This window comes from Rissa tridactyla, chromosome Z (assembly GCF_028500815.1).
Source record: "Rissa tridactyla isolate bRisTri1 chromosome Z, bRisTri1.patW.cur.20221130, whole genome shotgun sequence".
NCBI classification, from domain to species: domain Eukaryota; kingdom Metazoa; phylum Chordata; class Aves; order Charadriiformes; family Laridae; genus Rissa; species Rissa tridactyla.
In genome coordinates, this window is record NC_071497.1 from 60906858 (window position 1) to 60934828 (window position 27971).

Genomic DNA, 27971 nt, shown 5'->3' on the forward strand with positions numbered 1-27971 from the left:
CACCTTGTCTGCTGCTATTCCCATCTGCTGCTTCCTGACAGCAAGGCACGGTGGAACAACAGCCTGTGGTGACAGCCAATGCACCCCAACACATTTCCCCCAGCTGGCAGGGATGTGCATCTCCTTCACCCCCTTCATTTTCATCTGCTGCAAACCTTTAGGAATATACACTGGTTGAAGTGCTGGCATCACTTTTTCATCCTCTTTTCACTGCTTAAACTTCATAACCCACTATTTTTACAATGAAATATATGACTTGCAAATCAAAGGCCTGAGATTAGTCCAATCTTTTAATAAGAAGATAGTGTGATTCCCTGAATTTAATACAATTTAATACAAGACAGTGGATGAAATCTCTGCTCTTTCAGAAAGCATCTTCCTTCAGCTCAGGTCCCTGTTTACTTCTAATACAGACAATACACTAGTTCGCCACTGATAAGACATTCCTTTCTGGTGAGAAACTGTGGGGAAGCATAACTGAAGCCTGAAACTGTGTTGTTTTAACATCTCTTAGGACCTACAGTCCACACTAGAGCTTTTACAAAATGCTTTAAAGAAGACAAGCTATGTATATTTTTTGCCCATTTCCTTTCAGTTAGTTTATGATAGGTGTAGATTTGCCTTTTGCCTGCTTATGTAGAACACCCTCTGGAGCACAAGCATTTGGTTCCAGACATTTCTGGTCAGAATGGTACTTATTAAGCTATGCATGAGGGCATGATGCAATTGCCTTTGCAGTAAAGAGCAGTTCATGCTAAAATAACACTGCAACATACTGTGATTTTTAAGCCTACATGTCTTTGGGCTTATTATTTATTGGAAACGGGTCATTATTCCAGCAGCTGCAAGAAGCAAATGAATAAAGGTATCACTATCTCTGCCTCTAACTCATAGACTGAAAGTGTTATCTGCTCTCCACAGAGCTATGTAAAGTTCAAGCTTGCTTGTGTTGAGTGAAGTCTAACTTGAAATCTATTGTAGTCCCACGTTGCTACCAAGCATTAGTAAGTAATGGCAGGAGGCCATTTCAGAAGTGCCTAGACAGGCTGCACTGGCAAAAATAATCACTAATTTGATGCTCAGACAAAAGTTGGACAGGCAATAAGCCACACCCTTGTAATCAGCAGTCAAAAAGCAGGCCACAGAAGCATGGCTACAACTTTGTGTCCTGCATCATGACATACTGCATACTTTAAAGCCCTGTCCTGGCTTGAGGTAGAGCAGAAACAACTTTCTGTTCATTAATTTTACTTCTTAGCTGAACCTCTTCTGTATCTCTGAATGTTTTGCATAAACTATTCTTTCTTGTTGTGATAAGACACATGTTTACAGTTAACAAACTGTAAGGAATGTTACACAGAGAGGCTTTTGCTTATACTAATTTCTATAACAACCAAGGCCAGACGATAACTTTATTATTTGCCAGTCTGGAAGGTTGGAAACAGAAAAGCGTAGAGGGCTTGCACCTGCAGGGAGGAGCGGACAGAACAGGTGACCCAAAACTGACCAACAGGGTATTACATCCCATGCGCATCATGCTCAGTATAAAAGCTGAGGGATCAAAAGGGTCAGCCTCTTTCTTCAATGGCTGGCGTTTTAGGAGGACCCTGTCTGTTCATATGGCTTTGATCCTGATCCGAGCGTTCCTGGATTCTCAGTTCCTCCAGATCCAAAATCCAGCTCCATCCTTTGCCAAGCCCAGTCTGGTACTTCCCTGGTGCGTGCCAGTGACATCATCCTGGAAGCTTTATACGGTTTTGTATATATTGTATCTATTTCATTATTTCCTTTTTATTTTATTATTAATATTTTATTTAAGTAGTTTAGTTCCTTCTAAACTCGTAAATCTCTTTATGTGTCTCCTTCCACTTAGAGAGAGAGGTGCTAGAGAGCCCTCATCCCTTTGGAGACTCTTTCAGCATAGCTAGAACCAGCACTCAAAAAAAGGCCAAAAAAGTTACATGAAATATATAGATATATATGGAATAAATGTATATGGAATATTTATATGAAAATATATGGAATATATATATACACACATATATATGAAATGCATACATCACTTCCTTTAAAGGTGGTGCATTATTCAGGACACATCTGCTAGCAGGAGTAGATGTCCACATATGTAATACATTCACCATTGCCAGGTTTAAAAACTATTAGGCTATGACCTACTATGATGTACTTCTTGTTTCTGGATCAAGGTGCAAAAGTAACAAAGCATATCACATTTACAGTTTGTTAACAACTGAGCAGCATTATGCTCATCAGACACAAAGCATACTTAAGAAACAGAAACCTGTGAGCTGAAGGTTTGAAAGTTATCATACGGAGATGGGGCTGTGGAGGGAAACACAAGAGTCCTCTGCAGCTGCCTCTAGAAATTCCAGCAACAGAAATTTATGCAGGACTGCAATACTGCAATTCTCAGCACAGATTTAACATAGTAGCCTTGAGGCCTGCTCAGTCGGCTACAATTGCAATACTGTCCAGACATGGCAATTGCTAGCCAGGATAGGAGAAGGTTTGCCACAGTATAGACTGAGAAATCTTAAGGGGAAGAAAAAAAAAAAAAAAAAAGCACGCAAAACTGTGCTGTACTTTTGTAGAATAGTGCACGTCCTGGAATTACTTTTCACTCTCTCGTGTGTTACAGGTGAAACCTCGGAGTCTGCCAACAGCAGGGAGCCCTCCCTGGCGCCACCCGGCGCGGACGTCCACGGATGTGGAGGTTTTCCTGCCCCGAGGCCGCCCCGTGCAGCCCCCGCAGCCCCCGGCCCGAACACCCCGGCTCTCTGTGGCGGCTTACGGCCAGCCCTCCGCTCCTCTCCGCCGCCGCCGCCGCCGCCTCCGCCTCCCCGCCGCGAACCACACAGGCCCCCATTAGCGATTGCTGTGGTTCTGGTCCGCGCGTTTACCGCCCGCAGCCCATTTTGCCGGTGGTGGGCACTTCCCCCCTCGGCGCGTCGCCTGGCAACCAGACGCTCGTGAGAGGCTTCAGCGCACTTTCCCCCTCCCCATATGTCACTTCCGACGTTTACTGTTCCTTTCCGGGTTGCGCGCCCGCGCCACTAGTGCCCTCGCCCCGGCCTGGGCCGGCGCCATGGCCGGGGCAGGCGGGCGGGGACGCCGCCGCCACCACCGCTTTGTCCCCGGTGCTGGGTGGCGGCTGCTGGGAGGGCGCTGAGGTGCTAGTGAGGGAGTGGGCGGGCATGGCCTCCCCGCCTGGCGGCGAGGAGCAGGCTCTGCGGCAGCAGGTGACGGCGCTGGAGACGGCGCTGGAGACCTGCCGCGAGCAGCTGGAGCAGGCCCACCGCCGGCTGCGCCGCACCGAGCGCCTCTACCGTGATGCGCGGGAGAGCGGCGAGGAGTTGAGGAGACAGGTAGGCCCCGGCACCCGGCTCCCCCCGACCCTCTCTCTCCCTGACCCTCTCTCTCCCCGACCCTCTCTCTCCCCCCCGGGCCCAGCCCCGTCAGGCATCCCCTCAGCCCTCACCCCACACGCACGCCGAGGACCCCCCGTTTCGCCTGTCTGAGCTGATGGGGCAGTGGGAGCCGTGCCTCCTGGAGCCCGCCTGGCTCTCCGGGCCCGCGGGACTTCATCCACCAGGGAAAGTGGCGCTGCTGCTGCTGACGACTGGAGTTTGCTGTCCCGAGTCAGCGTCCGAGGTTTGGCTCGACAGGTGGTGGTGGTGGTGGCGAGAACGGTAACGTCTTCTCAGCTGCAAAGTTGGTCTCGCAGTCAGAAGGTAAAACTGCATTTAGGTGAAGGAAAGAAGCTTAGTAAACAAGGTGAGGTAAAGGAAAAGTGAAAAAACGGTCCCACAGATGCTTATGGCAAAATAGGGAAGTTTTGTAAATGCGATGGTTCATCACCCCAGAACAGTGCTTATTGCTTGAAATTAAACTTTTCAGGCTGGGGATCTTAAAAATAACCATGGTTGAGTTTTTCTTTTTCTTCCCAACTGCTTGGCTTTATTGTTAAACCCTCTGTTAGCAGAAATTATGATTTTCATTATGCCAACCATTCAAGGAGAAAATTGTCTCCTGCAAAACAAAGATCAGTTGAAATAGCTATGATGTGGTTATGTTTTGTTTGAATTATAGAATGTAAAATAGGCTGATATTCTTCTCTGACATAGACTCCTAAAGTGCAGCATTATATTCTGTAACATGCTGTTTGTCTTTCAGGTTGAAGAGCTCACTAAGGAGATCTATAACATGAAGAACAAAGACATATGTAGTGTAGAATTACAGACAGAGGGCTATGCTGCGTGGCCACAAGCAGGTAGAGAGAGTGGTAATTGCTTAAACAGGCATCTAAACCAGTATCTTACTTTGACATATTTTTAATATAAAATCTATATTTTTTAAAAATATAAAAATATAAAATACATTTTTAACATAAAAAAGTATTCTTAGCTGTATTAACCTCAGTAACCTGACATTGCCTTTTTGTCCATTTCTTAATGGTCTGTAAGCAGAATTCATACCATAATAATCTGTTACATAGTGATCTTGTACATTACATGCAGACATATTTTACCGATTTTTAAAGTACAGTAAAACAAGGCAGAATTTGTTCAGTGAGAGTAGAATAAATTCAAAGCGGAGGCACTACCTAATAATTGATTTTAATTAAACTAATTGTATGCATAAATTTCCAGTTTAAAATTTAGGGTCCTTAAACTATATTGTGTAAAATATTGCTTTGCTAATTTATGCAACTTCAACTTTTTCTTTCCCTATTGCAGATTATTACTACTATGAAAATTATTACAAACACACTGGTATTCAGGACTGTGCATCTGAACTATCAGTGCAGCACAATGATGTCACTGAAGGCACTGAGCACAATTCCACAGAGGGATTGCAGACAGATGCTAGTATTCCTTTAAGGATGGGTAGCACCAAAGTTGCTGAAGGTGGACAAGAGGAAAACTTCATCCAGAATTTGCAGGTTATAGAACTGTTCAGGGTTTTACCAATTTTGAAGTCAGGATTCTACTAATATTTCATTTAAAAGATGTGCTTTTGGTCTTGATGTCATTGTATGAAATTATTTTTTGTGATGGTGTGGTGCTGACGATAACAGACAAACATTATTGTGCTTTGAAACCATTTCTTTTTGTAGTATATTTCAAGTGTAACACACTCTTAGATTTGTTTTAAAAAAAAAAAAGCACACTTTAAAACATATGTCCTACATAGCTTGGACACATGGCATTTTTTTGTCAGCAGAATATGTTCAATATGGCCGTGCTGACTTTCCTAAAATGGTGGGGGCTTTTTTCCATCCATTGATATAAGGAGGCAACATACCAGGAGAAGAAAGTTCTTGGTGGTTTTTTTTTTTTGTTTATTTTCTTGTGGGTTTTTTTTTTCCCCTGCTATGCAGCCTTTTCTTAGATCACTCACTTCATCTCACTCGTTTAACTGATTTTTGTGCCTGAAGTGGAACAGAGGGCAGAAATCTATTTTAGGAATGTACTGAAAGATATTCACTGTGTATATTTTTGACATGAACCACTTCTGAATACAGGCTGGGGAAAGCGAAAGCCAAAGGATGAAGTCTCGGTCCCGTTGAAATCAGTAGGAGTTTGTCAGTAAACTGCAGCTAGATTTTTGCCTTCTTGTTTAATAGTTCTTGAATCAATTAAAGTCCATATTGGACTAATTTATTTTATTCAAAATAGGGCATTGTAAAATGCTAAAGAACTAAGGAGGTTCTTTTTAGAAGAAAATTTAATTTCTTACTTTTTGTTGTCAGGAAGCAGAAGATAGTTCAGTAATAGAGGGTTCTTTGGCAGAGAGCTTGAGAGCTGCTGCAGAAGCTGCTGTTTCACAAACCGGATTTACTTATGATGAAAATACAGGACTGTATTATGACCGTAGCACTGGATTCTACTATAATTCGGTAAGGATTGTTTTCGAAACCTTTGGTGTTTTTTTCTCTCTTGCAAAGTTATAGTAGTAAAAGTTGATGTGAGCAAAGAACTATGATCCAACCTGACTTTATGGTTTGAAAAACATGTTACTGAAGACAGAGAGTGATGGAAATTTGTTAATTAGTTGTTGAATTATTTCAGTCAAATTAAAGATAGCAGGCAAAAATAAAAAATTAGATTTTAATTCAGTTCTTTTTGATGTCTTCTAGATCTTTAACTTGCTTAGCATTGTAGAAATTTTATACTTTAAAGCTGTTCTGTAACTTTCAAAATTAAAAGCTTGAGCTAAAAGATGACTTACTTAAAAAAAAGACAGATTGCTGAACTAAGTCAGTGGCTTTTCCACAGTGAAAGGCAAGTTCACAGAAAATCTATGAAATACTGAAATACTTGTACTTTTATGTAAGTATTGTTACCAACTAGTTTGACGTTTCGGTAAAGAAAACAGTGCTTTAAAAAAAGAAGTCACACAGTGGATCAAAATTTCATAATGGTTAATTTCTGCTGTATGTTTTTCATAAGAGAGCTTTTGGGGACGTTTCTTTTTGTCTTGTGAGGTATGTGTATACGTACGTGCTTATATAGTTAGATATATACACACCGTCACAAATCCCAGCGGAACTACTGTGATGAAGACAAGTTCTGTTTGCAGCATTATGTTTAACTTGATTTTGTATTTAAAAAAGTGCATGTGGTACACAAAACTACTTGTTTTCAGGGACAATTCTGGACTTCATTTTTAAAGTCTTAAATTATAGCATTGTTTTTGACATAATTTCTGGATGTAGTTAGATACATAAGTGTTTGGGGCTATAGATTACAGTTTATGGTACAATTACACAAAATAATATATTTTCTTGTTCAGTAACTGTTCTGAATTACAGGAAATATTCCTTGTTTGGGTTTACTGGCAAGGTTTTGGTAGTGGGGCCCGGGGGCTGCAGAAGAGGTCAGGGCCTGCCTGGGCACAGCACGTTCCGCTGCAGGGCACAGCACCTTCCGCTGCAGGGCACAGCTGAGCCCATCAGAGAAGCTGGTGGTGCCTCAGTGAAAGCATGTTTAAGAAAGCGCAAAATGCTGCACAGTGGAATGTGTACGTGTTGGGGAGCAGGGGTGAAAGTGGGGAGGGAGTGTGAGTAACAACGCTGTGAATCCCAAGGTCAAAGAAGAAGGGGTGGGAGGAGGTTCTCCAAGCACTGGAGCAGGCAATTCCCTGCAGTCCGCGGAAGAGGACGACGCTGGAGCAGATATCCATACTGCAGTCTGTGGAGGAACTTACACTGGAGCAGCTCCTTAAGGAGCTGTGGGCCATGGAGTGCCCATGCTAGAGCAGGTTCCCCTGGCTGGAGCTGTGGCACATGGCGGACCCACAGTGGAGCAGTTCTTGAAGGACCGCAGCCCACAGGAAGGACCCATGCTGGGCAGAAGGAAAGTGTGAGGAGGAAGGAGCAGCAGAGAGGAATTGTTATGAGCTGACTGCAACCCCCCACTTCTCATGTCCCTGCGATGCTTGGGCAGGGGGGAGGGAGGTAGAGGAGTTGGGAATGAAGGAGTGAAGTAGAGCTTGGGAAAAAAGAGGCAGGGAGAGGTGTTTTGTCTTTGTTTCTCATCATCCAGCCCTTTCTTAACTGGCAATAAATTAAATATATTTTCACCAAGTTGAATGTGGCTTGCCCATGATGGTAATTTCCCTGTCTTTATCTTGACCCATGAGCTTTTGTCTTATTTTCTTCCCTGCTCATGTTGAGGAGGGGGATTGAGAGAACAGCTGGGTGGGCACCTCGTAACCAGCCAGGGTCAAGCCACTACAGTTCTTTAGTATGTTTGATGTTGTTTTTCTTTTTTTTTTTTTAAATGTAGCATGTGGTTCTTTGTGTGTTTCTTTGAACGATGTATTTATTGAAGTAATGATAACATTGTTCTTTATGTTTGCTATAAAGGAAAATCAACTGCATTATGATCCAGCAACTGGAATTTATTACTACTGTGATGTGGAAAGTGGCCGATACCAGTTTCATTCACAGGTGGATCTACAGTCTTATCAGGCCTCTAGTACTCAGCGCACCAAGGATAAAAAAGGGAAAAAGAAGAGAAAAGAACCACAGCGGATTGCAAGTGAATATAAGGTAACTTTAGAACTGACAGATAGAAAATGCAAAACCTATTTGGTTTTTTTTTTCATGATGCAATTTATGAGTTGTGGGGTTTAGTTTTATGTAGAGGATGTATGCTTATTTTCTGAAGGATTCAAACATCTTCAAATTATATATACAGCAGGTTGCTAACATGTAGTTAGTTTTCAAGCAATTGTCCCAGTGAGTGATTAAGGATGAAACTTTAAACTTGGATTCCCTCACTTTTTCAATGTTATTTTATTACTACTGTATAGATATCTAAAATTGAGTGTCAGTGAAGCTCTCTGATTAACAAGCACACTAGAATGAATTCAGGGTACTGTGTGGACTGGATTTACATCAGAAATTCAGTGTTACTTCAGTGTCTTGATTTTAGGGTTTTGGCTTCTGATTTTTGGTTGGGTTTTTTTATTGGCTGGTGGTTTGTTTTGTTTTGTTTTTTTAGTTCATGTGATGAATCAAAAAATTACAAAAGTTTTGAAAACGTACACACACACCACCCCTTCTCTGCGATGGTATTCCAAAGCTCATTCCATTGACATTTAACTATATCTCTGCCATCATTTGGGATTGTTGAAAATGCCTGTGAAGGTCTAATCCTTTGTACATTATGCCCACTTATTGATATTTTGTTTGGTCAATACATTTTTGTGGTCCATGGTGTGTGGATAGGCTGTACATCTTAATAAATACCCATTGTACTTAACTTAATTTTAAGCTATAAAAAGCATAACTGCTTTTCTGTTGTCTTTCCTATTGCTGAGAAAGCATATCATGTAGTACATAGTGACTGCCTTCAAAAACATTACTCACTCCTGACCATCAGAAGTTCTATTGTAACACAGCTATTAAACCTCAAGAAGCGTTTTTGTAATGCATTGTTGATGTTGAATCAAATTTGTATAGCCCTATTCTGCAACCTTGTTTTATGTCTTAAGATTTAATGGAATGTTTTGATTTCTTTAGTTTGTAGCACTCCATCTTTTTCATTTTTCAAAGCTATTGCTTTAACTGGTGTATAATTTCATTATGTAGTCCTCAGTCAAGTTGATTGGTTGAAATCTGAAATAGTTATGTGAGTGTACAGGTACTCTTACGTAATAGCTACGTAGCATCAGTACAGATTTTAAAAATTTTCTTATCAGGAGTGAGGTCTTCAGATAGATTAGAAAATGGAAGCTCTTTAGATTAAGAACCAGTGAAGGTCGGTTAAATGGATAGGGGTAGTTCATTGATTACAGAATTTATAAATAGACTGTGGCTAATGGGGGAGTTACTGTTCTTTGGGAAAACTTCATGTGAACCATTCCATTTTGAAAACTTGAAGTAGATACTTCGCAATACTACATAATACAATCCTTTAGGCTTAAGAAAGCTAAGGGAATTGAAGCTAGGAGTTTTACCAGCATCCAAGTTTTGGGCATGCTGTGTGTGGCTGCTGAATTATCATTCTGTCACTCTCAAAACACGTTGCTAATACAGAACTTTATTCATCACGTGTCAGGAAGGCATCATGAAAAGCTTGTAGGAATGAGCCTTTATCATATAGTGCAATTAATAGATATTTCTGGGATGAACTCTTACATATTGACCTAAATCAACAAGTGTGCATATAAAAGTTCTGTGGCATATATAGCTCTGACCTAACAAATAATTTTGACTGCTTTTTGGGATCTCATCAGAATCTGCTTCTGTCATCTGATTATACTACAAGTAGCTGCTTGTCTTTAGCTTGTTTTGTATTGATAATATATTTTTACACAGATGGTCTTGTTAATAAATCTTGTGTGACGCTTGCCCAGTCACAAGGTAGAAGGTAAACATCCACTTACTTATGATTAGTTTTATTGATGCTGAACTGAGTACTTTGCTTTATTTGTGAATTACTTTGACCAACAAGATAACAGGAAAACACATTCTGTAGTGCACAGATCTTTGCATCTGTGAACATTAAATGAAAGTTAGTGTCATAGTGAGAATTAAGGTCTTTTATTTTTTTAAAGAACAAAAAAAAGGAGAATACAAAGTGAAATTTGAAACAATCACTCTCCACTTTGAACTTCAAGAAGAAAAGAATGCCTCTTTGTCAGTGTACTTTCGTGTAAATGCACTGTTAGATTTATAAAAAACAAAGCACCTTACTGTCATATTTTACATAATTGAGTTAAACCACTTCATTCCTGTTGTGTGGTTCTTAATCGTATAAGAAATTTGTTCATTAGCTTAAAAAAATTATATTAGAATAAAAGATTAAGATTTATTAGAATAAAAGATAATAGATTTTTCTGTTATAAAACTGAAAAACTAGTTTTTAAGCTGCACATCCAGTTCATAGATTTCTGGTATTTCTTGGCAATATTGTTGTCCAGTTTGGTCTGGTATTTGTAAAGGCACTGATTAGTTCATTCTAGTTATTGTATTATTTACATCCTAAAATAAAACCAGAAACATCTGGTTTTAAGTAGAACTCTGTAGTTGAAGCATTGTCTACTGAAATGCTTCTTACATTACGCACTTATGCCCAGCCGTCTCCCTTTCATTCCATTTGCTCTTCCACTCTTTACCAAAAAAAAACCAAAGTTAAAATAAAACCTGTCTCTGCATACTGATTAAATTATTAAAGTTGTGACAATTATTTTGAAGGTTAGTACTTCATTATTACTTTTCCCAATTGGTTATTAAATTGTGCTGCTAGCCTGAAAAACGCTATTATCTAATTTCTTGACCAAAGTAGGCTTTACTTGAGTTTCTTTTTCTAGGGCCAGTACAAGTAGAAGAATTGTTTGGTTTATTGCCTGGTCTGTGGACCACTAGTAATGGTAAATAAAGCAATACCAGGGTCTAATTCTGGGAATGTGCCGTATACCTGCTGAACTTTATTATTCCTGGATGAAGATGAGGCGGCTTGTAAAGAATATGCACGTGCAGCGAGGGAAGACAGTGAGCAGTAGTTAGGAACCTCAAGTACACAAAACACTTGTTAAACTTTTTTTCTCTCTTTTTTTTAGTTAAAGGATTAAACGTAAACAAGTATTAATAGATTTTCAGTATTACTTAAAAGTTATCAAATAAAAGGAATAAGGAAATTTAGCAGCTGCATGTGTGGATTATCACAGCGAATACTTCTACATAGACAATACTGGTACCTACATAGTCTTTTCAAAAATTGCGTGTGATTTTTCAATGACTTGTTCTATTTAAACCAAAGTTAATCTCTTTTTAATCTAAAAAAGATTGTAACTGGGCCAATCTTTAACTTTCTGGTCATAGGAGGCTTTTTTAGTTTTGGTTTGGTTTCACAGAATCTTACAGAATCACAGAATGGTAGGCTTGGAAGGGACCTCTGGACATCATGTAGTCCAACCCCCTGCCAGAGCAGGGTCACCTCGAGCAGGTTGCACAAGAACGCGTCCAGGTGGGTTTGGAATGTCTCCAGAGATGGAGACTCCACCACCTCTCTGGGCAGCCTGTTCCAGTGCTCTGCCACCCTCAAAGTGAAGAAGTTCCTCCTCATGTTTAGGTGGAATTTTCTATGCTCAAGTTTGTGCCTATTACCTCTTGTCCTGTTGCCGGGTACCACTGAAAAGAGCCTGGCCTCATCCTCCTGACACCTGCCTTTTTGGCCACAAGGGCACATTGCTGGCTCATGGTCATCCTGTTGTCCACCAGGACTCCCAGGTCTCTTTCACCTGAGCTGCTCTCCAGCAGGTCAGCCCCCAACCTGTACTGGTCCATGGCGTTATTCCTCCCCAGGTGCAGCACCCTACACTTGCCCTTATTGAATTTCATAAGGTTCCTCTCTGCCCAAATATCCAACCTGTCCAGGTCTCTCTCTGTGTGGTGGCACAGCCTTCTGCTGTGTCAGCCACCCCTCCCAGCTTTGTGTCACCAGCAAACTTGCTGAGGGTGCACTCTATCCCTTCATCCAGGTCATTGATGGATATATTGAAGAGAACTGGACCCAGTACTGACCCCTGGGGAACAGTACTCGTCACTGACCTCCAACTAGACTCTGTGCCCCTAATCACGACCCTCTGAGCTCTGTCTTTCAACCAGTTTTCTGTCCACCCCACTGTCCATTCATCTAACCCACGCTTCCTAATCTTCCCTGTGAGGATGCTGTGAGAGACGGTGTCGAATACCTTGCTGAAGTCAAGGTAGACTTCAGTTTGTAGCTATGGTAAGATTCGATGTGCTCAGCAAACTTACGTTTAGTATCTGTTTATAAGTGGTAAGTTGAGATGCTTAACACTACAGAAATAGCAAGTGTATGCTCCACAAATACTACAGCATTCTTCTAAAAGCAATATAGATCTGAGAATCTAAAGAAAAAAATTAATCTGTTAATATATTACTGTATTATTGCTGAGTTAACAAACAAGAAAATACTAGTGAGTGTCTGAAAAAATGAATGTTCTTCTAATTGCAAAAAAAACAGTGGAGGGGAACTCATGTGCTTAATATCTCCTCAAGAATGTTCCTGATTATACAAGAACTTTCTTGAAAGAGATTCTTTCTTTTTAATCACAAAACTTCTATATTACAAATAGTTTTATTTTGACTCGTGAAAATATGCATGCTGCCCCCATGCTTGCTTTTTATAGACAATCGGGAATTGTATTTGCCAGGATAAAGTATTAGATAGCTTCTGTGCAGGTCGCATGAAGTGGACAGATGGAATACTTTGGAACTTTCAGGCATATAGTTTAGTTCTGATATCATTTTGTAGTCACGGGCCAAAAAAAAAGTGGGACAAGAAATAGCATAATTGTCTCCTATACAAGAGAAATCTTTAAATTTGTAAGTTTGGAAAAGTTGAAAAAAAAAAAAACAAAAACAAAACAACAAACAAAACAATAACCTAAGTATACCACAAGGTGGCATAAATGATAATGTGATTCCCTGTCTCAACATCTAGATCTAGTGCTTCCGTACAGATTGCAGGACAGACTGTATGCAGCAGTAGTAGTTCTACTACTACTTCATGTAGTTTTTCTTGCTGGATTGAGGCCATTAGAAATACGTAGCAAAATTTAGATGCACACATGCCATTTTTCTCCCAGAAATTATTCTTACAGTTTATTCTTAAACCACTGTCTAATACATTTTATTTCAGCACAGTGCTCAAAATTAACTTCTGCTGTATTTTTCCATTATAGATGCACCCTAGTTACCTCTGTAGGAGAGACAAGGATTTCGTAGTAGTATTTCCCATAGAGCTCTTGAAGCAGTGATTTTTATTTATTTTTATTACATGTAGTTTACTTTTTGCTGATATTCATCCCATCTTTAGGTACAGCAGTTGACAGAAAACATGGCTAATCTGCAGATTTCTTCTTCTGGATTGGCAGCTTCTGGTGAAGGTAGAGTTCAGAGACCAAACACGTTAGTCCGTGGATGCTTACCTTTAACCTGGATATTTTTATTAAAGGAAAAATAGTATCTAGTAGCTGTTTTCCTAAATTAATTAATTTTTTGAAGCTATTTGATCAAAATCAGTCCGTCTACAAAGTAACTTTGAAATATATTTGAAATACTGTATAAGTAAAACATCTGAAGAAAACTTTGATGGCATTCTAGAATATTTGGGAAGAGACATATTTAGCATCACTGTATTAACATAGGGTGTCCTGACTAAACAAACTATGTGTTCTTTAGGTAAGGCAAATTCATGTTTCCTGTATTTCAGAGCTGTCCACCAGTACGTAAAATGGATTCTTTATGATATAGGAATAGCTTTATTCTCTTTATGGCTTTTAATTAGACTTTTTGCCTTGGAAACTTGAGTATTGCAGAGGGTGGAAGACAGTAACTGAAGTACTTGTGAAACGGTGCTAGCAAGTGAAAGCTTAGTCATCTGAGTGAAAGAGCTACTTAAATTTCTTGAAAATGTTTCTTTAGTAAAATACTGAATTTCAGATTAATATTTCCAATTGAGAGTCAGTGCTAAAGATCTAATACATTCAGCCCTTCAGATGAGGGTGTTGAGTACCCATGATTCCATTAAGTCACTTACTGAACTTCTGGCAAACTAAGAAGCAACAGACTATGCGTTTCTGAAAAGTTGTATTTGTACATATTTGTATGTTTTATATAAAATAAATTGATTCAGAAAACAATACAGTTTAAAGAGTGCATTTATTAGAATTAAGCTCACTAATTTTTAAGTTCTAATTTGTAGGCATGATGAAGAATTGCATGAACATGCATGTTGATCAGGCATAATACAGAAAAATGTGAAGTTTTGGAAGACAAAATGCCTTTGTCACAGTAAAGCAAGAGTATAGTTAAATGCTTAAAATATTTTGAATTTTTCGTTAAAAACGGTTTGGTTACTATGATCGTTCATGTATATATTATAAGCAGGCCAATCTGCACTTCAGAAGGTTGTTGTAATCAGTAGTTTGTGGCCTATCCTTTATAAAGCAAAACCATTGAGTCTAGTCACACAAACATGATCTGCAATTCTTATAAGGTCACCCCGCATGGGATACATAGAAATCCTGATTTCACTTGCACCTTTGGCTGTCTTTGTCAGGAATGCAGAAATATGAAGTAACTCAGCCCTGGAGTTAAGCAATATTTTTATTATGGATCAGATTCATCCCACCTCTCAACTTTACTGGTGCTTCGTGAGAGAAAAGCTAGTGGTGATACCCAGTAGATAGAAAGTTTTTCAAAGCTGAATCACGTATAGACAGTCCACATCCAACATGTGACTGTGGGGTAGGTCTGCTGACTGTTTAGAAGGATTGTATGTGCCTGCTATCATGGTGTGACAAACATGGTTATAATGAGCATGTACTTGCGTACTTTGTGTGTTGTATCATGGGTTTGGGATGAAGAATTAAATATGCTACTGTTGAGAAATGAAGTACATTGCTAATATTGATTAGATCATTTAAGATGGTATTCACTACATACTCTGTTTACTGGTCATTCCTGGTTTTTAAGCAGTGGCTACCTGGAGGCAAGGCACTAGGTGCTGTTACACTTTTCATGCATGCTACATACGTTCTATGTTAGTACTAGTAGTCATATATAATGTAAAAGGATTTCTTCAGCACAAGTAAAGCCCACCTTAAATGCTTTAAGAATACATTCAGCATCCCCAGGTTTAATGTTTAGATATTGTCAAGATGTGCATTTTAATACAGATCTGTGGAATTACAAAGGGCTCAAAATCCATATTCTTTAGGAATGCAGTTTTATATTTGCTTTCTTAACAGTTGATTGTAGTAATAGTGGGAAAAATGCAGAAACTGCTGAGAACCGGCTTAATGGCCATATTGGCAGAACGTATGTACAGAATCCTTGGTCTGTCTGTGTGAGTGTTTTTTAAAATTTCTGTTTTCAGCTCAGAACAGAGAGTCTACTCTTTAGTAGCTAGGCTTTGAAACACCACGTTTTTATTTTTTAATTTAGAATATCTGAAGTGATGCCAAAAACAAGTATCACTGGAATAACTGGAGAAAGAGCTGAGTAATTGAAGCATTATACTTGGGCATTAGTGCATCACAGTCATCTGTTGCTTTGCCTCGGTTGTGATTTGAGCAGGCCATTTATGTTTTCTATTTTCAGATTAGATTAGTAAAACTTTGGTAGCTCACAGTATTATGGGAAGAAATACATTTAGGATTGCAGAGCACCTTGATAATATTGGGTGTTGATCTCATATCTTTACCAAACATAAATAGAGACAAAGATAAATATACTGGAAAAGATCATTCATAAAAGTAATAATCAGATTTACCAAAAAGGTTTCTAAAGAAATTAATGTGTCTGACATGTATGAACTGTGTAGTCTTACTTTTGGCAGCGTTGGTACATCTCTTATTTAAAATAAACAACATTACAGAGTGACTTTGCAATCCTTTCTTTCCTAGTTCTAAAACTTAAAGGATTCAGGAGGGCTACTGCATTATAGAGAAACGCCAAACACGCTGACAGTCCATCAGTTAAAGCATGAGGTCTTTTAAAATTTAGTGAATATTCCTGAGAATCTGATGTCTTATTGAAAGTGTTTGAAAAGCACACTGAAGTTCTGTCCAACAGCTTGACTGCTGGACTGAGAGGAATTCTTGTATTTGTCTTACAGCTGTGCCACTGATGAGTTTTTACGATTTTGAAAAGTGAAGGTGCTTTAATTTCCATGATGTTAACATTCACAGTAATTAATGTATCTTGAAATGTAAAATGCTCTATATGAAAACTTTCTGAAAAAAGTCAAGGATGTTTTTTATTTTAACTGCTCTGTTGCAATATTTTGCATAATTCAGGGCAATTGAATGCATTCATTATGAATGCAAGATGGCAAATAACTTACAATATGGGGGGTTAATTTATCTTTTAAAGCCATTCGTTCGTTGTTTTTTAAGATGGTCATCAGGGTTACTAGATTGAGTATTTTCGTGGTACTCTGGGAAAAATAATCTGAAACTTTCGATTTCTCAGTTTAAAAAATTTCTTTTTTCTGCTGATGAATTCAAGTGGCAATGGAAGAACCTGCAATCATCTATCTGGTGTTCAGTGGAGAAATTTGTTTCAGTACAAAATGGATTCTCAGTAGAACTGTTCCATACAGCATAAATTAAACTTAAGTTCTCTACAGAATCTTCACAAAAGGCTTTGTTAAAGTTGTAATTTTGAAAGCATGAAGGGCAGGTCATTAGGCAAGCATGGGTGGGCATTCCTGATATTCTGGACCATTGTGGAAAAAAATGAGAAGACAAAAAACAGGAGGAAGATACGATGAAGATAAACGAAAGAACTTTTAAACAAGTTGCAAGAATTGCTTAAGAGAGGGACAGAAGCAGGTGTCATAAAAGCAAAACCGGAAAATATTCAAGATGCTGTTGTACAAGTTTGAAAGTGAGGACAAGGATCTTAGGTTTTTTGTGAGAAAAGAGGAAGGAATAAGTGAAGTTTAGAAGAGGAGTGCAGTCACACTTTTTTTTCAAAGAGAAGATGGTCTCAGTCACGTCTAATAGGATGTGGGAACATTTCTACTGAAATGTTCTGTTGACTGCATACATTAAACTTTCTGGAAATTTAACCATTTTTTTATAGTTGTAAAAATAATTCTTCCTAGTGAAGAATTTACTTTCAGGCTGATAGCAGACTTCAGAATAACTCAATCTGCAAAGAATTTAACATTCATTAACTCCCCTCCAGGATTTGGACACAGAAGAGCAGAAATCATCTGACAGCCTGAATTGTTCTTTCACTACTGAGCAAGTAAGTTCTACTGAAGAAGAAGAGTATCTAAATGTAAGAAAGAAGACAAAAATGGACACAAAACCACAAAACAATCTAACAGCCAAAGAATCAATTTCTACAGACAGCGTAAGTTCACATTCATGCAAAAGTACACCAGATACAGTAGCATACACAGATGACAGTAGAACAGCAGACACAGAGAGTGATCCAGAGGAAGGTGAAATTACAGATTCTGAGTGTGAAGCTTACAGCACTGAGGATGAAGTAACAAGTGAAGAAACTACTGATTCAGAAGACTTGGAAGATGAAGGTGAATTACCGTGGCTTTTATGTGTGATATTACTGTATTTTTCCAGGACCCCATTAAGAACAAACTACAAGAGAACAGTTTGGATAATTAAAAAAAATAAAAGCATGCAAATAGACATACTTTGAATTGAGAAGTGTTATACATTACCAGTATTTGTTTCCTTCTCTTTACTTGCACATTAGCCAGAAGTAAGTTAGGTTTGTGATGTGGTGAGCAAAAAGGTGCTGCTTTTTCTTAAAGTAAAATTATATTCTAATCTGTTATGGGTAATGGTCCATAAATTATAATATGATAGTAAATTCTGTGAATGTATTTATATTTTGTTGCTGTAACTAAACAGTTGTAGACACGTAAATAACCAGAATTAGGAAAACATTTTTAATACTTTAGTGTGCAGTCAGAAAGCCTTTGAAACAGGAGTCTCATCAAAGTTTTCTCTCAGATGTGCTTATACAGTATAATTCCTTTTTATGAAAGTTGCACAGGAGTCAGCCAGGTCACGGCTGAATGTACATCAGGGTAAAACTGTAATTTCTTAGTAGTAACAGTATTTATTTTTTCTATAATTGCAGATGAAGAAAAGATCTGGCCTCCTTGTATCAGAGTAATTGTAGTAAGATCACCAGTTCTGCAGACTGGATCACTTTATATAATCACTGCTGTGAAACCTGCCACAATTGGGAGGTAAAACTGAATGGAATTTGTTACATGTGTCTGAAACTGTACCTCACTTTGAAAGCTGTGGAAGCCAACTCAGGATTGCTTGGCCCTATTCTTCATGCTTGTTCTCCTAGTGTGCAGCAGTTGTGAGGTACTCTGAGTTAGGTTAGCCCACAGTAAGAATTTAAGTCATGTCATGTAATATCGTGCTTGCTGTAATAACAGCTTACACAGTTAGTGTAGCTCAGCTGTCATGAATATTTGTTAGCGATCATTTGATCTTGCGTCTGAATCCTAGTGGCAGCAGACCAATGCAAGCCATTCTTGGAAAATTGTTGTTTTCTAGAAAGTAAGTAAACTTTTTTTCTGGGCCACTAAGGTAACTTTTTCAGAAATGGAGGAACACACCTCCGAAATTCAGGATCACAGGAAAGCATATCCTGGAATCCCTGACACGTGTAAATTCCAGTAGAGTTGGTTCATAGTTTTTTAAATAAGTTGGGTTTTGTGCTAGCCTGTATCCATTCTTCCAGTTCTAATATTAAAAAACAAACAAACAAACAAACAAACAAAACCCAAAATCTGGTTTGTTCATTGTGGATGATGAATTAATGCTTTCTTCCATGCTTACTGGAAAACCTCACCCTTTCAGCTGCTTTTTTCTAATGCTGATAGATGTGTTTTGATTTGCTCTTACAGCTGGAGTTTTCTAGGTACATTTATGTGAAGATTAACAGATGACAGTTCTGCTTGCAATCTGCATATAGATCATTTGCTAACCGCATTGTTTCTTCACCCCCTAGTATAAGAAATTAATACACAAATCTCTTGCTCCTACTGCAGTGTTTTTGACCCCCAAAAAACCCTTTACAGATTACTTTCATTGCTTATATTACCAACCTAGTGCTACCAAGAATTCAACTTCAGAATTGAAGACTGGTGCCAAGATGCACTGAGGAGTTTGAAGGACGCGCAGTTCAAACTATTATTTACAGGTTTTATGAGTATAAAAGTTGTGATAGAAATGTCATGTTTATAGATAAGAATTTAAAGATACAGCTTTATCACATATTCTTTGCCTACTGTGTATAGTTTACAGATGGAAGAAGGGACGTGAAGGAAGTCTTTACATTGTGTATATTGCAACACAGTGTCTTACATCTGTAAAGCTCCCTACTAGCTCAGAAGAGAAACATGGTATTAAGGTTCAACTGAAATAGGTCTTTTGTAAGCCATGTATTAGACCTGTTTCTACTTTGTCATGACTTATATATCAACTTGTCTTTGCAGAGAAAAAGATGTTGGACACACACTTGAGATTCCTGAAGTTGGAGTCAGTAAGGTAACTCTTGTTTCTGTCTACTGAAAGGTAGATCAGCATATGAATGAAGCTGTAGATTTTATGTCTTTAAATTTTGCAAAATTTTATGTTAATTTTTTTAAAGAACTTTTAGAATGAGGTGTGGGTTTAGCCACTTTTGAAGTTAGAAAAAAGAAAACATACAGTATTTTACTGAATGGGAAATTAATACGAACAGTAGTGTGATTTCATGTCTAGAAAAGTTAAGTATTTTTTTAAAGTGCAGTTTTACATATCCACAGGGTAATGCACCATAAAAAAATTTTACTTTGAATCTTGAATTTCTTAGTTATTCAACTTGAGGAAAACATATTACTCTGTTAAGTATTAAGGTTATATAAAATACTGATGTCAGCTAGTTGGAACTTTATCATAAAGTATCTTGTAGTCCTTTAAGTAACTCATACTTTGCCACATTGGAAGTATATACTTTTTCAGTACTAAATCAGTTTATGGTCAAAATAATCATATTATTAATAGTATACTTTAGTATACTTTAGCTCATGCTGTTGTGGCCCGTCCCTTTACACTTCACATGAATGAAATCATAAGGTGTGGAATGCTCTATTAACTTAAGAGTACCAGAGCTACTCTGAAATTTTACTTTAAAATAGCATATAAATGGTGATTTGCTTAATAACAACATTTCACTTATGCTTCTATTTGTCAGTTCCATGCAGAAGTGTATTTTGACCATGATTTGCAAAATTACGTTCTTGTGGATCAAGGCAGTCAGAATGGAACAGTTGTTAATGGAAATCATATTCTCCAGGTGAGTACCTGTTGTTATTACGCTGTGTACATTGCAGAAATCTGTAGTCATGGGGTCATTTTAAATATGTCATGGCAAATCACTAACAATGTCATTGTATGGCTTCTTTCATACATTAGTCTCTTCCTTGGTTCCCTTCTGTTCTTACGGCCACTTACAATATTAAATGTTTGATTTTTTTATATTAGGAAAAATCCACTATGGTTGCAGTTGCTAGAGTGAAATACCCACTGTCGTTAAATACTTGCCTGCATTTGTGAGACCAAACTGAATTACTAAATTATGAGCAGTATTCATGAAATAGAGTTTGTGCCCTTCATTAGTAACTGATTAACATGGCTGCCAAAACTTTCTTTTGCTGTAGCCTAAAAGAAAATGTGATCCCTACATCTTGGAGCATGGAGATGAAGTGAAGATTGGTGAAACTGTGCTTTCTTTTCATATACATCCTGGCAGTGATACTTGTGATGGATGTGAACCAGGACAAGTCAGAGCACATCTTCGCCTGGACAGGAAAACTGAATCTTCTGGTTAGTCATGTTATCACGGGATATGTTTTTTATTATAACTCTTTACTTCATAAACATAATTACTACTTCAGGTTTGTTACAATTTTCTTGTCAACTAGGAATAGTTCTATAATACATGATGATGTATTTTCTTCTTGGTATGTGTGTCTGTTTGTAATAATGTTAGAACAAAAATTCTCAGAGTTATCTTATGTTAAAAAATATTGTTACATTATTAATTAGAAATTCAATCCTATGTTCTTCCTTTTAGTTTGCCCAGCACTTAGCAAAGAAGAAAGAGAGACAGTCAGAAGAAAAGCATTAAAACAAATCCGAGTAAAATATGGTTTACAGGTGGGTAAAGGACAGTAAAAGTTGATTAAGTGTTTGAAGTCTACATCTACTTTGTTATTCTTTTTTAAGTGCGAGATTTCAGTGAATAAGGCAAGTTTTCAAATGCACTCAAACTTGAACCTGGTAGTTTAGCTCAAGCTTGTCTTTTTTGTACCCTAAATAATTATTTACAAACCTCTACAGAGAGAGATGATGGTAACAGGGCATGGAAGTTTTGTTAAAATTTTAGGAAAAGAAGATCCATTCCAATGTGTGCACGATTCCTTATCTTTTTGAGGTTAAGATTTCTTAAGACACCAGTATTTTTGTCTCTGCAAATTAAGTTTGCACTAAGTTGCAGTGCTGTCTTTTATTTGGAAAACAAAAATAATGAGCAACTGAAAAAATGATGGAAGCAAAAGGGACATTTTTTAAGTCTTTAAGTCCACTTTGCCGTAGAAGAATGCCAACATGAATGTGTAAGCACTATATTATAGAAGTATTCTTAGAGATTACTTTAACTGTGGGGTTACATCCAGCACTTGTAGTTAAGTATTTGTGTAGAAAACAGAATGCCATCGTTTCTTTCAAATTCTTCAGCTATCAAAATAATATTGATACAGAATTTATACACATGCTTAGTTCTGTCACCTATTCTGAAGAAAAGAGTTGCTGAGGAACAACCTAAATGTTTAAACAGAAAGCCAGTGGCGTATCCATATCATTTTCTGCTAAATATGGACAGATTGATTCTTCATACCAAGTGAAGATTCAAAATAATCTTTTAGTTTATATACAGCCTCTGTGAAATTAATGAATTTGGCAATATTACATTATTATGTGATGATGGCAATAACATACCTTAGAAGGTATGGCTGTAAGGTAAGAAACTACTAAGTGAGAGCTATAGGTTTTTGTTATAAGATTTAGAATTCATTAAATAGGCTGAAGCTGCCTTACTTTTGGAAGGAAGCAGCAAAGTTGACAAAAATAAAGAATTTAAAGCCCACTTTCTTTGTCTTGATGGAATTTCATCTGTTTATAAAGAACACAGAGTATGAAGACAACAAAGCAGTGAAGAATCCAAAGTACAAAGATAGAGCAGGCAAACGCAGAGAGACCATTGGAAGTGAAGGAACCTTCCAGAGAGATGACAGTCCAGCTTCTGTTCATGTGTAAGGTTCTTTTTTTTTTTTTTTTTTTTTTGGGCGGGGGGGGAATCTAATGTGTCTCTAGTGAATTTTTTAAAATGATGATTAAGTACCAATTACTTACTAGGATACAGTTTGTTAGATTATGAATTACCTGTATATAATACGTTCAGAGCTAGAAAATAGTATGCTATTCTCACTTCCCAAATTATATGCTCTTTTTATTAACTCTTCACCTTCCATACAGAATTTAACTTAGCAGTAAGGATGCTTAGATCACTTTCTTACAAACTCAAAAAATCAAGGAACTCCTCAGCTGCACTACTGACACCTTCAACAGTAGCTATTTTTCAAGTGTCTCAATTCCTATTTTTCCTATCCGGTTCCAGTAGTAGTACACATGCAGGTTCTTCACCTGCAGCTTCTTTCATTGTCAATATCCAGCTTATCATAGGATATGCATTTTCATACTCTTGAATGACACTTACTGTAATGTTCAATTATTTCTTTGTTTCTATATTTGCTTTTTGGGGTGTTTTATTTAAGAAATGTGAACTTGTAGGTGCTTCTAAGTTAGTAAAAGGAAATGTGAGGCAATAAAGTACGTGCATTAGGATGATTTGGTGGTGAGGCAGCGATACTACTTTTTTCCCTGGTGCAGTCAGTTCCCACACACACTTTATCTTCTGAAGTAAAAAAGTAGTTCAGAAGTTTTAAGAAAGTTAGCATTGACCAGAGGCTTGGAGTACCTTTGGTAACTGAAGATATTCATGGAAGAACTTGCAAAAGGTAGCACTCAGGTCTTCTGAATAGCTCTTGATGGAAGTAGTTCTGTAGCATAGTAGTTCTGGTTTCTAGAGCAGCACATGCATGCACATTTCTGTCCTTCAGTATTTGATTTGAGAGCATACTCTTGGTATTAACTCCTGCTTATCAGTCATCTTAAACTTTCTTCAAAGTGAAATTGGCAACAGCAACAAAGGACGTAAAATGATGGAGAAGATGGGATGGAAGACAGGGGAAGGCCTGGGCAAAGATGGCGGTGGTATGAAGGATCCGGTAGGTGTCTCTGGTTTTAACTTGGAGCAAATACAAATAGAAATGTATTTATAGTGAAAAATGTCTAGTTGTAAGCCATTCTTCACTTGAAGCATTTCGAAGTCTTGGTTAGGAAGGCATAATCATCTCAGTGGAACTAATCTCAAATAATTTTTACTTGATTAATGAAATATTTTGAAATTTTTCAATTATTTGTCCATTCAGTGGAAAATGCAACCTAAGTAAGTCAGTGTTTGTTACGAGACTAAGCAAGGGCGGAGAGATGGCTTCTAGGCATTGAACCGATAATCTCATATTAGAACACAGAGTCTGGAGAAAGACTGAAATTACTTTAAGTGATGTGAATTCAAGATAGGCTTGTGATGGAATCCTTCACTTTCTCTGAGGCTGGTGTAGCACAAAAAACAAGCTAGGTGACAGGCCATGACAGAGGAAAAGCTGTCTGAAGTCACTGTAGCAACAGAGTTCTGGGCTTCTGTGGCAGCTGTTAGCCTCATTTTTGTCACCAGAGATGTGCCGTCTTTTGGCACTAGTGCTGCTCAGAGCCACACCATAGTCAAACTACCCAGCACAGGGATCATATGCTGTTCACTTGGTGAGGAGTACTTCAATAATTTAGTGGCAGGCAACATCATTCAGCACTCTAGATCATAGTTCTACAGGTGGTGATTTGATGCATCAACAGTACGTTATATGTCCATGTATGACCTAGGTATATTAGAGCCTTAAACAGAAGTGCATGGGGAGCGGGGAGTAGAATTAGTATTGTAAAATACCATTTAAAGTATTTAGAATACCTCACTTGCATTAAATATTGTTGTAACTGCATTTGACAGATCCACCCTCAGTTACATAAAACGCATGCAGGTTTGGGTACCAGCAGACCAGCCTCCATTGAAGATGTTCAGATCATCCAGAGCAAGAATAAGAAGAACTGGGATAAAGCAAGAAAAAGGTTTGCTGAAAACTTCCAACAACCTAAATCACAACAGAATACACCTAAGATTATGCCTTGGGTTAGAGGGACTGTACAGTGAAGTATCGGATACCACAGCAGGGTAACTCCCATGTGTAAATAGTTGGGAGAGAATTTATTTTTATTCTTTTTTCTTTTGCTCAAGCAGAAGTGATCTGGTGATAGGCAAAATACAGCAGCAGAAAAAAAAAACTATACAAGATTAACTCTACTATGTTAATTGGTTTTCTGCAGTCTTCATACTTTCATAAAAACACATTTTTAATAAATAAATGGAATTCAGAGGGATATTCAAATTTAAGTACTTGAAAGTGATTCTCCTCAGCAGCAGGAAGTTTCAGTTATGTTTTTAACACCATTCTTCATGGAAAGTCAAACTGTTAACAACAAACAAAAACATCCATTAAATTGAAATATGATACCTTTAACATTCAAACACTGGTTTAAAAGCAAGCTGAAACAAAAGAAAAAGAAAACCCCTTGGACCCCTTCTAACTGCCTTTTTCTTCCTTGTATGTTTATTCATGATTGCTATGAAATGCTCAGCAAGAGTTACACCACTCTTTAAATGTATACAGTTCAGTACTAGTCACATGTCTCAGCTTACCTTAAGGGGGGAAAAAACTTGTTTCTAAATGATTCATTGGTACTGTTCAAAAATAAATACCGTACTCTATAAAATAAACTATCAGCACTGGTGAAGAAAACAATGTTCAAAGACAGCTTGTAGCAAAATTTTCTTCTGTGAACAACTTGCCTGACACTTGTTTAGTAAATCTGTATCACGCCTTTAAAAGAGAAAGTATGTTTAGAAAACTGCTGTCTGTGTGTATTATTTATTAACTTTTTGTTCTGATACATCCATTGCTGGCAATGGAAGTTGTATCAGAAAAAAAAAAGTTGATTTTTTGGTGGGGAAGGATTGCCAAGCTGAAGCTGGGTGTTTATTGAATATTCCTAAACACAGTAAGTCATTGTCCATTTAAGTAGTGTGCTTTTTGATACTATCTTACGTATATGCTGGATCGGAGTGCTCTTCTAAAATAAGAAAAACTTAATTCCATTGATACTTCTCCAAGTAAGGGAAGCTTGGTAGTCTCACCATCCTACTGGATCATGCACCAACTTGTCAAGCACTGTTCAGTAAAACCAGGACAAGTTCCTAGCTATTTATCTTAATACATCTTTAGACACATACAATAGAAAGCAAATTATTCAATCTATGTTATTAAATCATTAAGCACACTAAGTTTAACAACCTGAAGCGTGTCTTACTTCAGCAGTATAAAGCTGAAGATGACAGTTACAAGCATTCTGAATGTCTGCAGCAGTATTGTTTAATTAAAATCAGTTCACTGTTTGCATTTGTAAGCAGTTACTTTGTTTTTACTGTTTTAGTGATAGTTATGAATTATTGGATTAATTTGCTGTTGCATTCCTTTATATTGACAACTTCACATTTTCAGAGGCTACCTATTTCTAGCTGTGAAAAAAAAATATTGTTCTGTATGAAACAGCTACATGCTAAGTTTCTGTTCACCATATACATAAAAAGGCACTTCAGCAACTAAGAGGGAAGAAAAACCTGTATGCTAACAGAAAGTTTTTGCCTTTTTTTTTACCTTCCACAAAAGTTGACCTTTGTGGTCTTCACAGTAAATCAAACTACAAATCTTTACCTAAATGGAGAGCAAGACATCTTGTACATACTTCAGGAGGAAGCTTAGCTTTCCCTCTCCCCAGTTATTCAAATAACAGCTCTAAGAAAAGTCAATCACTGGTTTATTGTTACTTTCCAAAGAAGAACCTTGAAAGGATTTAACTGAGTTTGCATTTCATAAAGTTTTTGAAGACAGACATCATTCGTCTTCTGAGAGGGGCATGGCTTCATGCAGTCAAGCACTGACTGCTTTCAGTACTGCAGCTTCCTCTTTCAACAAACAGTTCCATATAAAGGGTTGAAGCTTAGTGTCAGTTTAGTGTTGGTGTGACAAATCCCATTCTCCCTTGATGCTGCCTAGGAAATTGGAAAAAGTGGTGCCATTAATACACAGCATTGTTAACAAAGCAACTGAAAATAAGGTCTGACTAATCCTCATAAAGCAGTTGTGCACCTTTATTGAATAGGAAGACTTGTATTGAGCTAAATGGAGCTTTTCATCCCCTACCTTAGTGACCTCTAGAAAGTTTTAAGTTCAAACATGGCAGGTGAATTCCACCAATGGTGTGCAAGCATTATGTGCAAATGCAGTACTGCTTTCCCTCATGTCAGGAGGGGAACACGAGTTGCCATTGCACTATTATAATTTTGGAGGCTATAACCAGTAAGAAACAGCATAAAGTTTAACTGTCTTACCTTCTCAGTCCTCCAACCATCCTGTTGTCTTTTCAAACTTATGATACTTAGTATTGATTACTTAAAGTTGTTTTGTATACATCCAAATCAGAAGTTTCAGCAGTTTACTCTGTGTGTATATATAAATATTACTAGTGAATATGTATAATCTTAAAGCTATTAGGAATAACTTTTTATATAAACAAAGTATTTTCTGTAATCCTAACAGTGACTTTTGCAAAGCACCAATTTACCAAACGTATTTCTGAAATTCACAATAAACTAAGAAAAGCAGGTAAATATGTATCTTTAATGCTGAACAACCCAGCTGGCAAGTAAAAACAAGGAGCGCATTCATTGTATTTGTGAAAGCCACTGGACTAAACACCTATGCCAACAGGGGCTCTGAACTATTGTACACATATGAAATATTTTTACAAAACATACTGTAGATGAAACTGGGGTTTCTGTTTTAGCAAGAACAGGTCCTTTGCTGCTGCAATTGTTTGTATGAAGTGTACCTGCCTTTCAGCCCATAGTAACTAATCCACAGCAGCTTGAAGACATGTCAAGAGCATCCTGTTACAAACCATTTTTAAATGTGCATACACACAGATTTTGTTATATTTGGACTTTTTTATAACTGCTGCAGATATTTGTGACCACAGAATGTGGGATTTTTCTCTCATCCAGCTGCTGCCCCACAAATGGTTTTTATCTGTGTCTTATTTTAATCCGGCAATACCCCTCTGCTGCTGCACGTACCTGGCTCAGGGTCTCTGTGGCCCGGCTCCATTGGTCTCGGTGCGGCCCCGCAGTGTGGCAAGGTTCTACCCACTCTCATCCCTTTGCCCTCGGGTGTCTCGGTGTTACTTCAGCACCGCCAGTGAGGCACACGCTGCCTCTCCTGCGGCTCCTCGGGAATGGAAGGGGGGAAAACAGAGAGTTACGGCCTCGCCGCCCCGCCGGCGGGACCCTTCCTGCGCGCTCAGGCCGAGCCGCTCTGTGCCGGGGAGGCCGGGCGGCGGACCGGGCCCGGCAGCACCGCCTGCCGCTTCCTCCTCCCTCACCGCCCTGAGCCAGCCGCCCTCCACAGACCCCCCTTTAGAGCCCGGGGAGCAGCCCGGCGCCGGCCCATCCCGACCCGCCACGGGCTGCCCTCACCCCCGCGCCAGGCCCGCCGCCATCTTGCCTCGTCTCGTCC

At 38.3% G+C, this 27971-nt stretch overlaps 2 protein-coding genes, 1 long non-coding RNA gene and 1 other non-coding gene across 5 annotated transcripts; 1 reads left to right on the forward strand and 3 right to left on the reverse strand.

Moving 5' to 3' along the window:
- Nucleotides 1–319: 319 nt before the first annotated feature.
- Nucleotides 320–3214, reverse strand: LOC128903081 (uncharacterized). The gene is made up of 3 exons (XM_054186986.1): nt 3143–3214; nt 2633–3071; nt 320–1745 (listed from the first exon to the last, which is right to left on the reverse strand). Exons 1-3 carry the CDS (start codon nt 3212–3214, stop codon nt 1597–1599), a joined length of 660 nt encoding a protein of 219 aa, XP_054042961.1. The 3' UTR covers nt 320–1596.
- Nucleotides 3064–25248, forward strand: AGGF1 (angiogenic factor with G-patch and FHA domains 1). Of its 2 annotated transcripts, none has more exons than XM_054186902.1 (14): nt 3064–3383; nt 4192–4288; nt 4755–4960; nt 5771–5917; nt 7889–8074; nt 13377–13446; nt 18185–18296; nt 19563–19614; nt 20303–20404; nt 20769–20934; nt 21185–21267; nt 22294–22421; nt 23357–23456; nt 24293–25248. In XM_054186902.1, the coding sequence occupies exons 1-14, from the start codon at nt 3213–3215 to the stop codon at nt 24491–24493; spliced, it is 1821 nt and encodes a 606-aa protein (XP_054042877.1). In that variant the 5' UTR covers nt 3064–3212; the 3' UTR covers nt 24494–25248. The 2 variants fall into 2 exon arrangements, with proteins under 2 accessions (XP_054042877.1, XP_054042876.1); XM_054186901.1 differs by lacking the exon at nt 13377–13446 and adding an exon at nt 17258–17612.
- LOC128903028 (uncharacterized) lies at nt 24922–27925 on the reverse strand. The gene is made up of 2 exons (XR_008463951.1): nt 27533–27925; nt 24922–26449 (listed from the first exon to the last, which is right to left on the reverse strand). It is a non-coding gene; the product is annotated as an uncharacterized LOC128903028 (long non-coding RNA).
- On the reverse strand, nt 26665–26803 carry LOC128903142 (small nucleolar RNA SNORA47). The gene has a single exon (XR_008464033.1). It is a non-coding gene; the product is annotated as a small nucleolar RNA SNORA47 (small nucleolar RNA).
- Nucleotides 27926–27971: the final 46 nt, after the last annotated feature.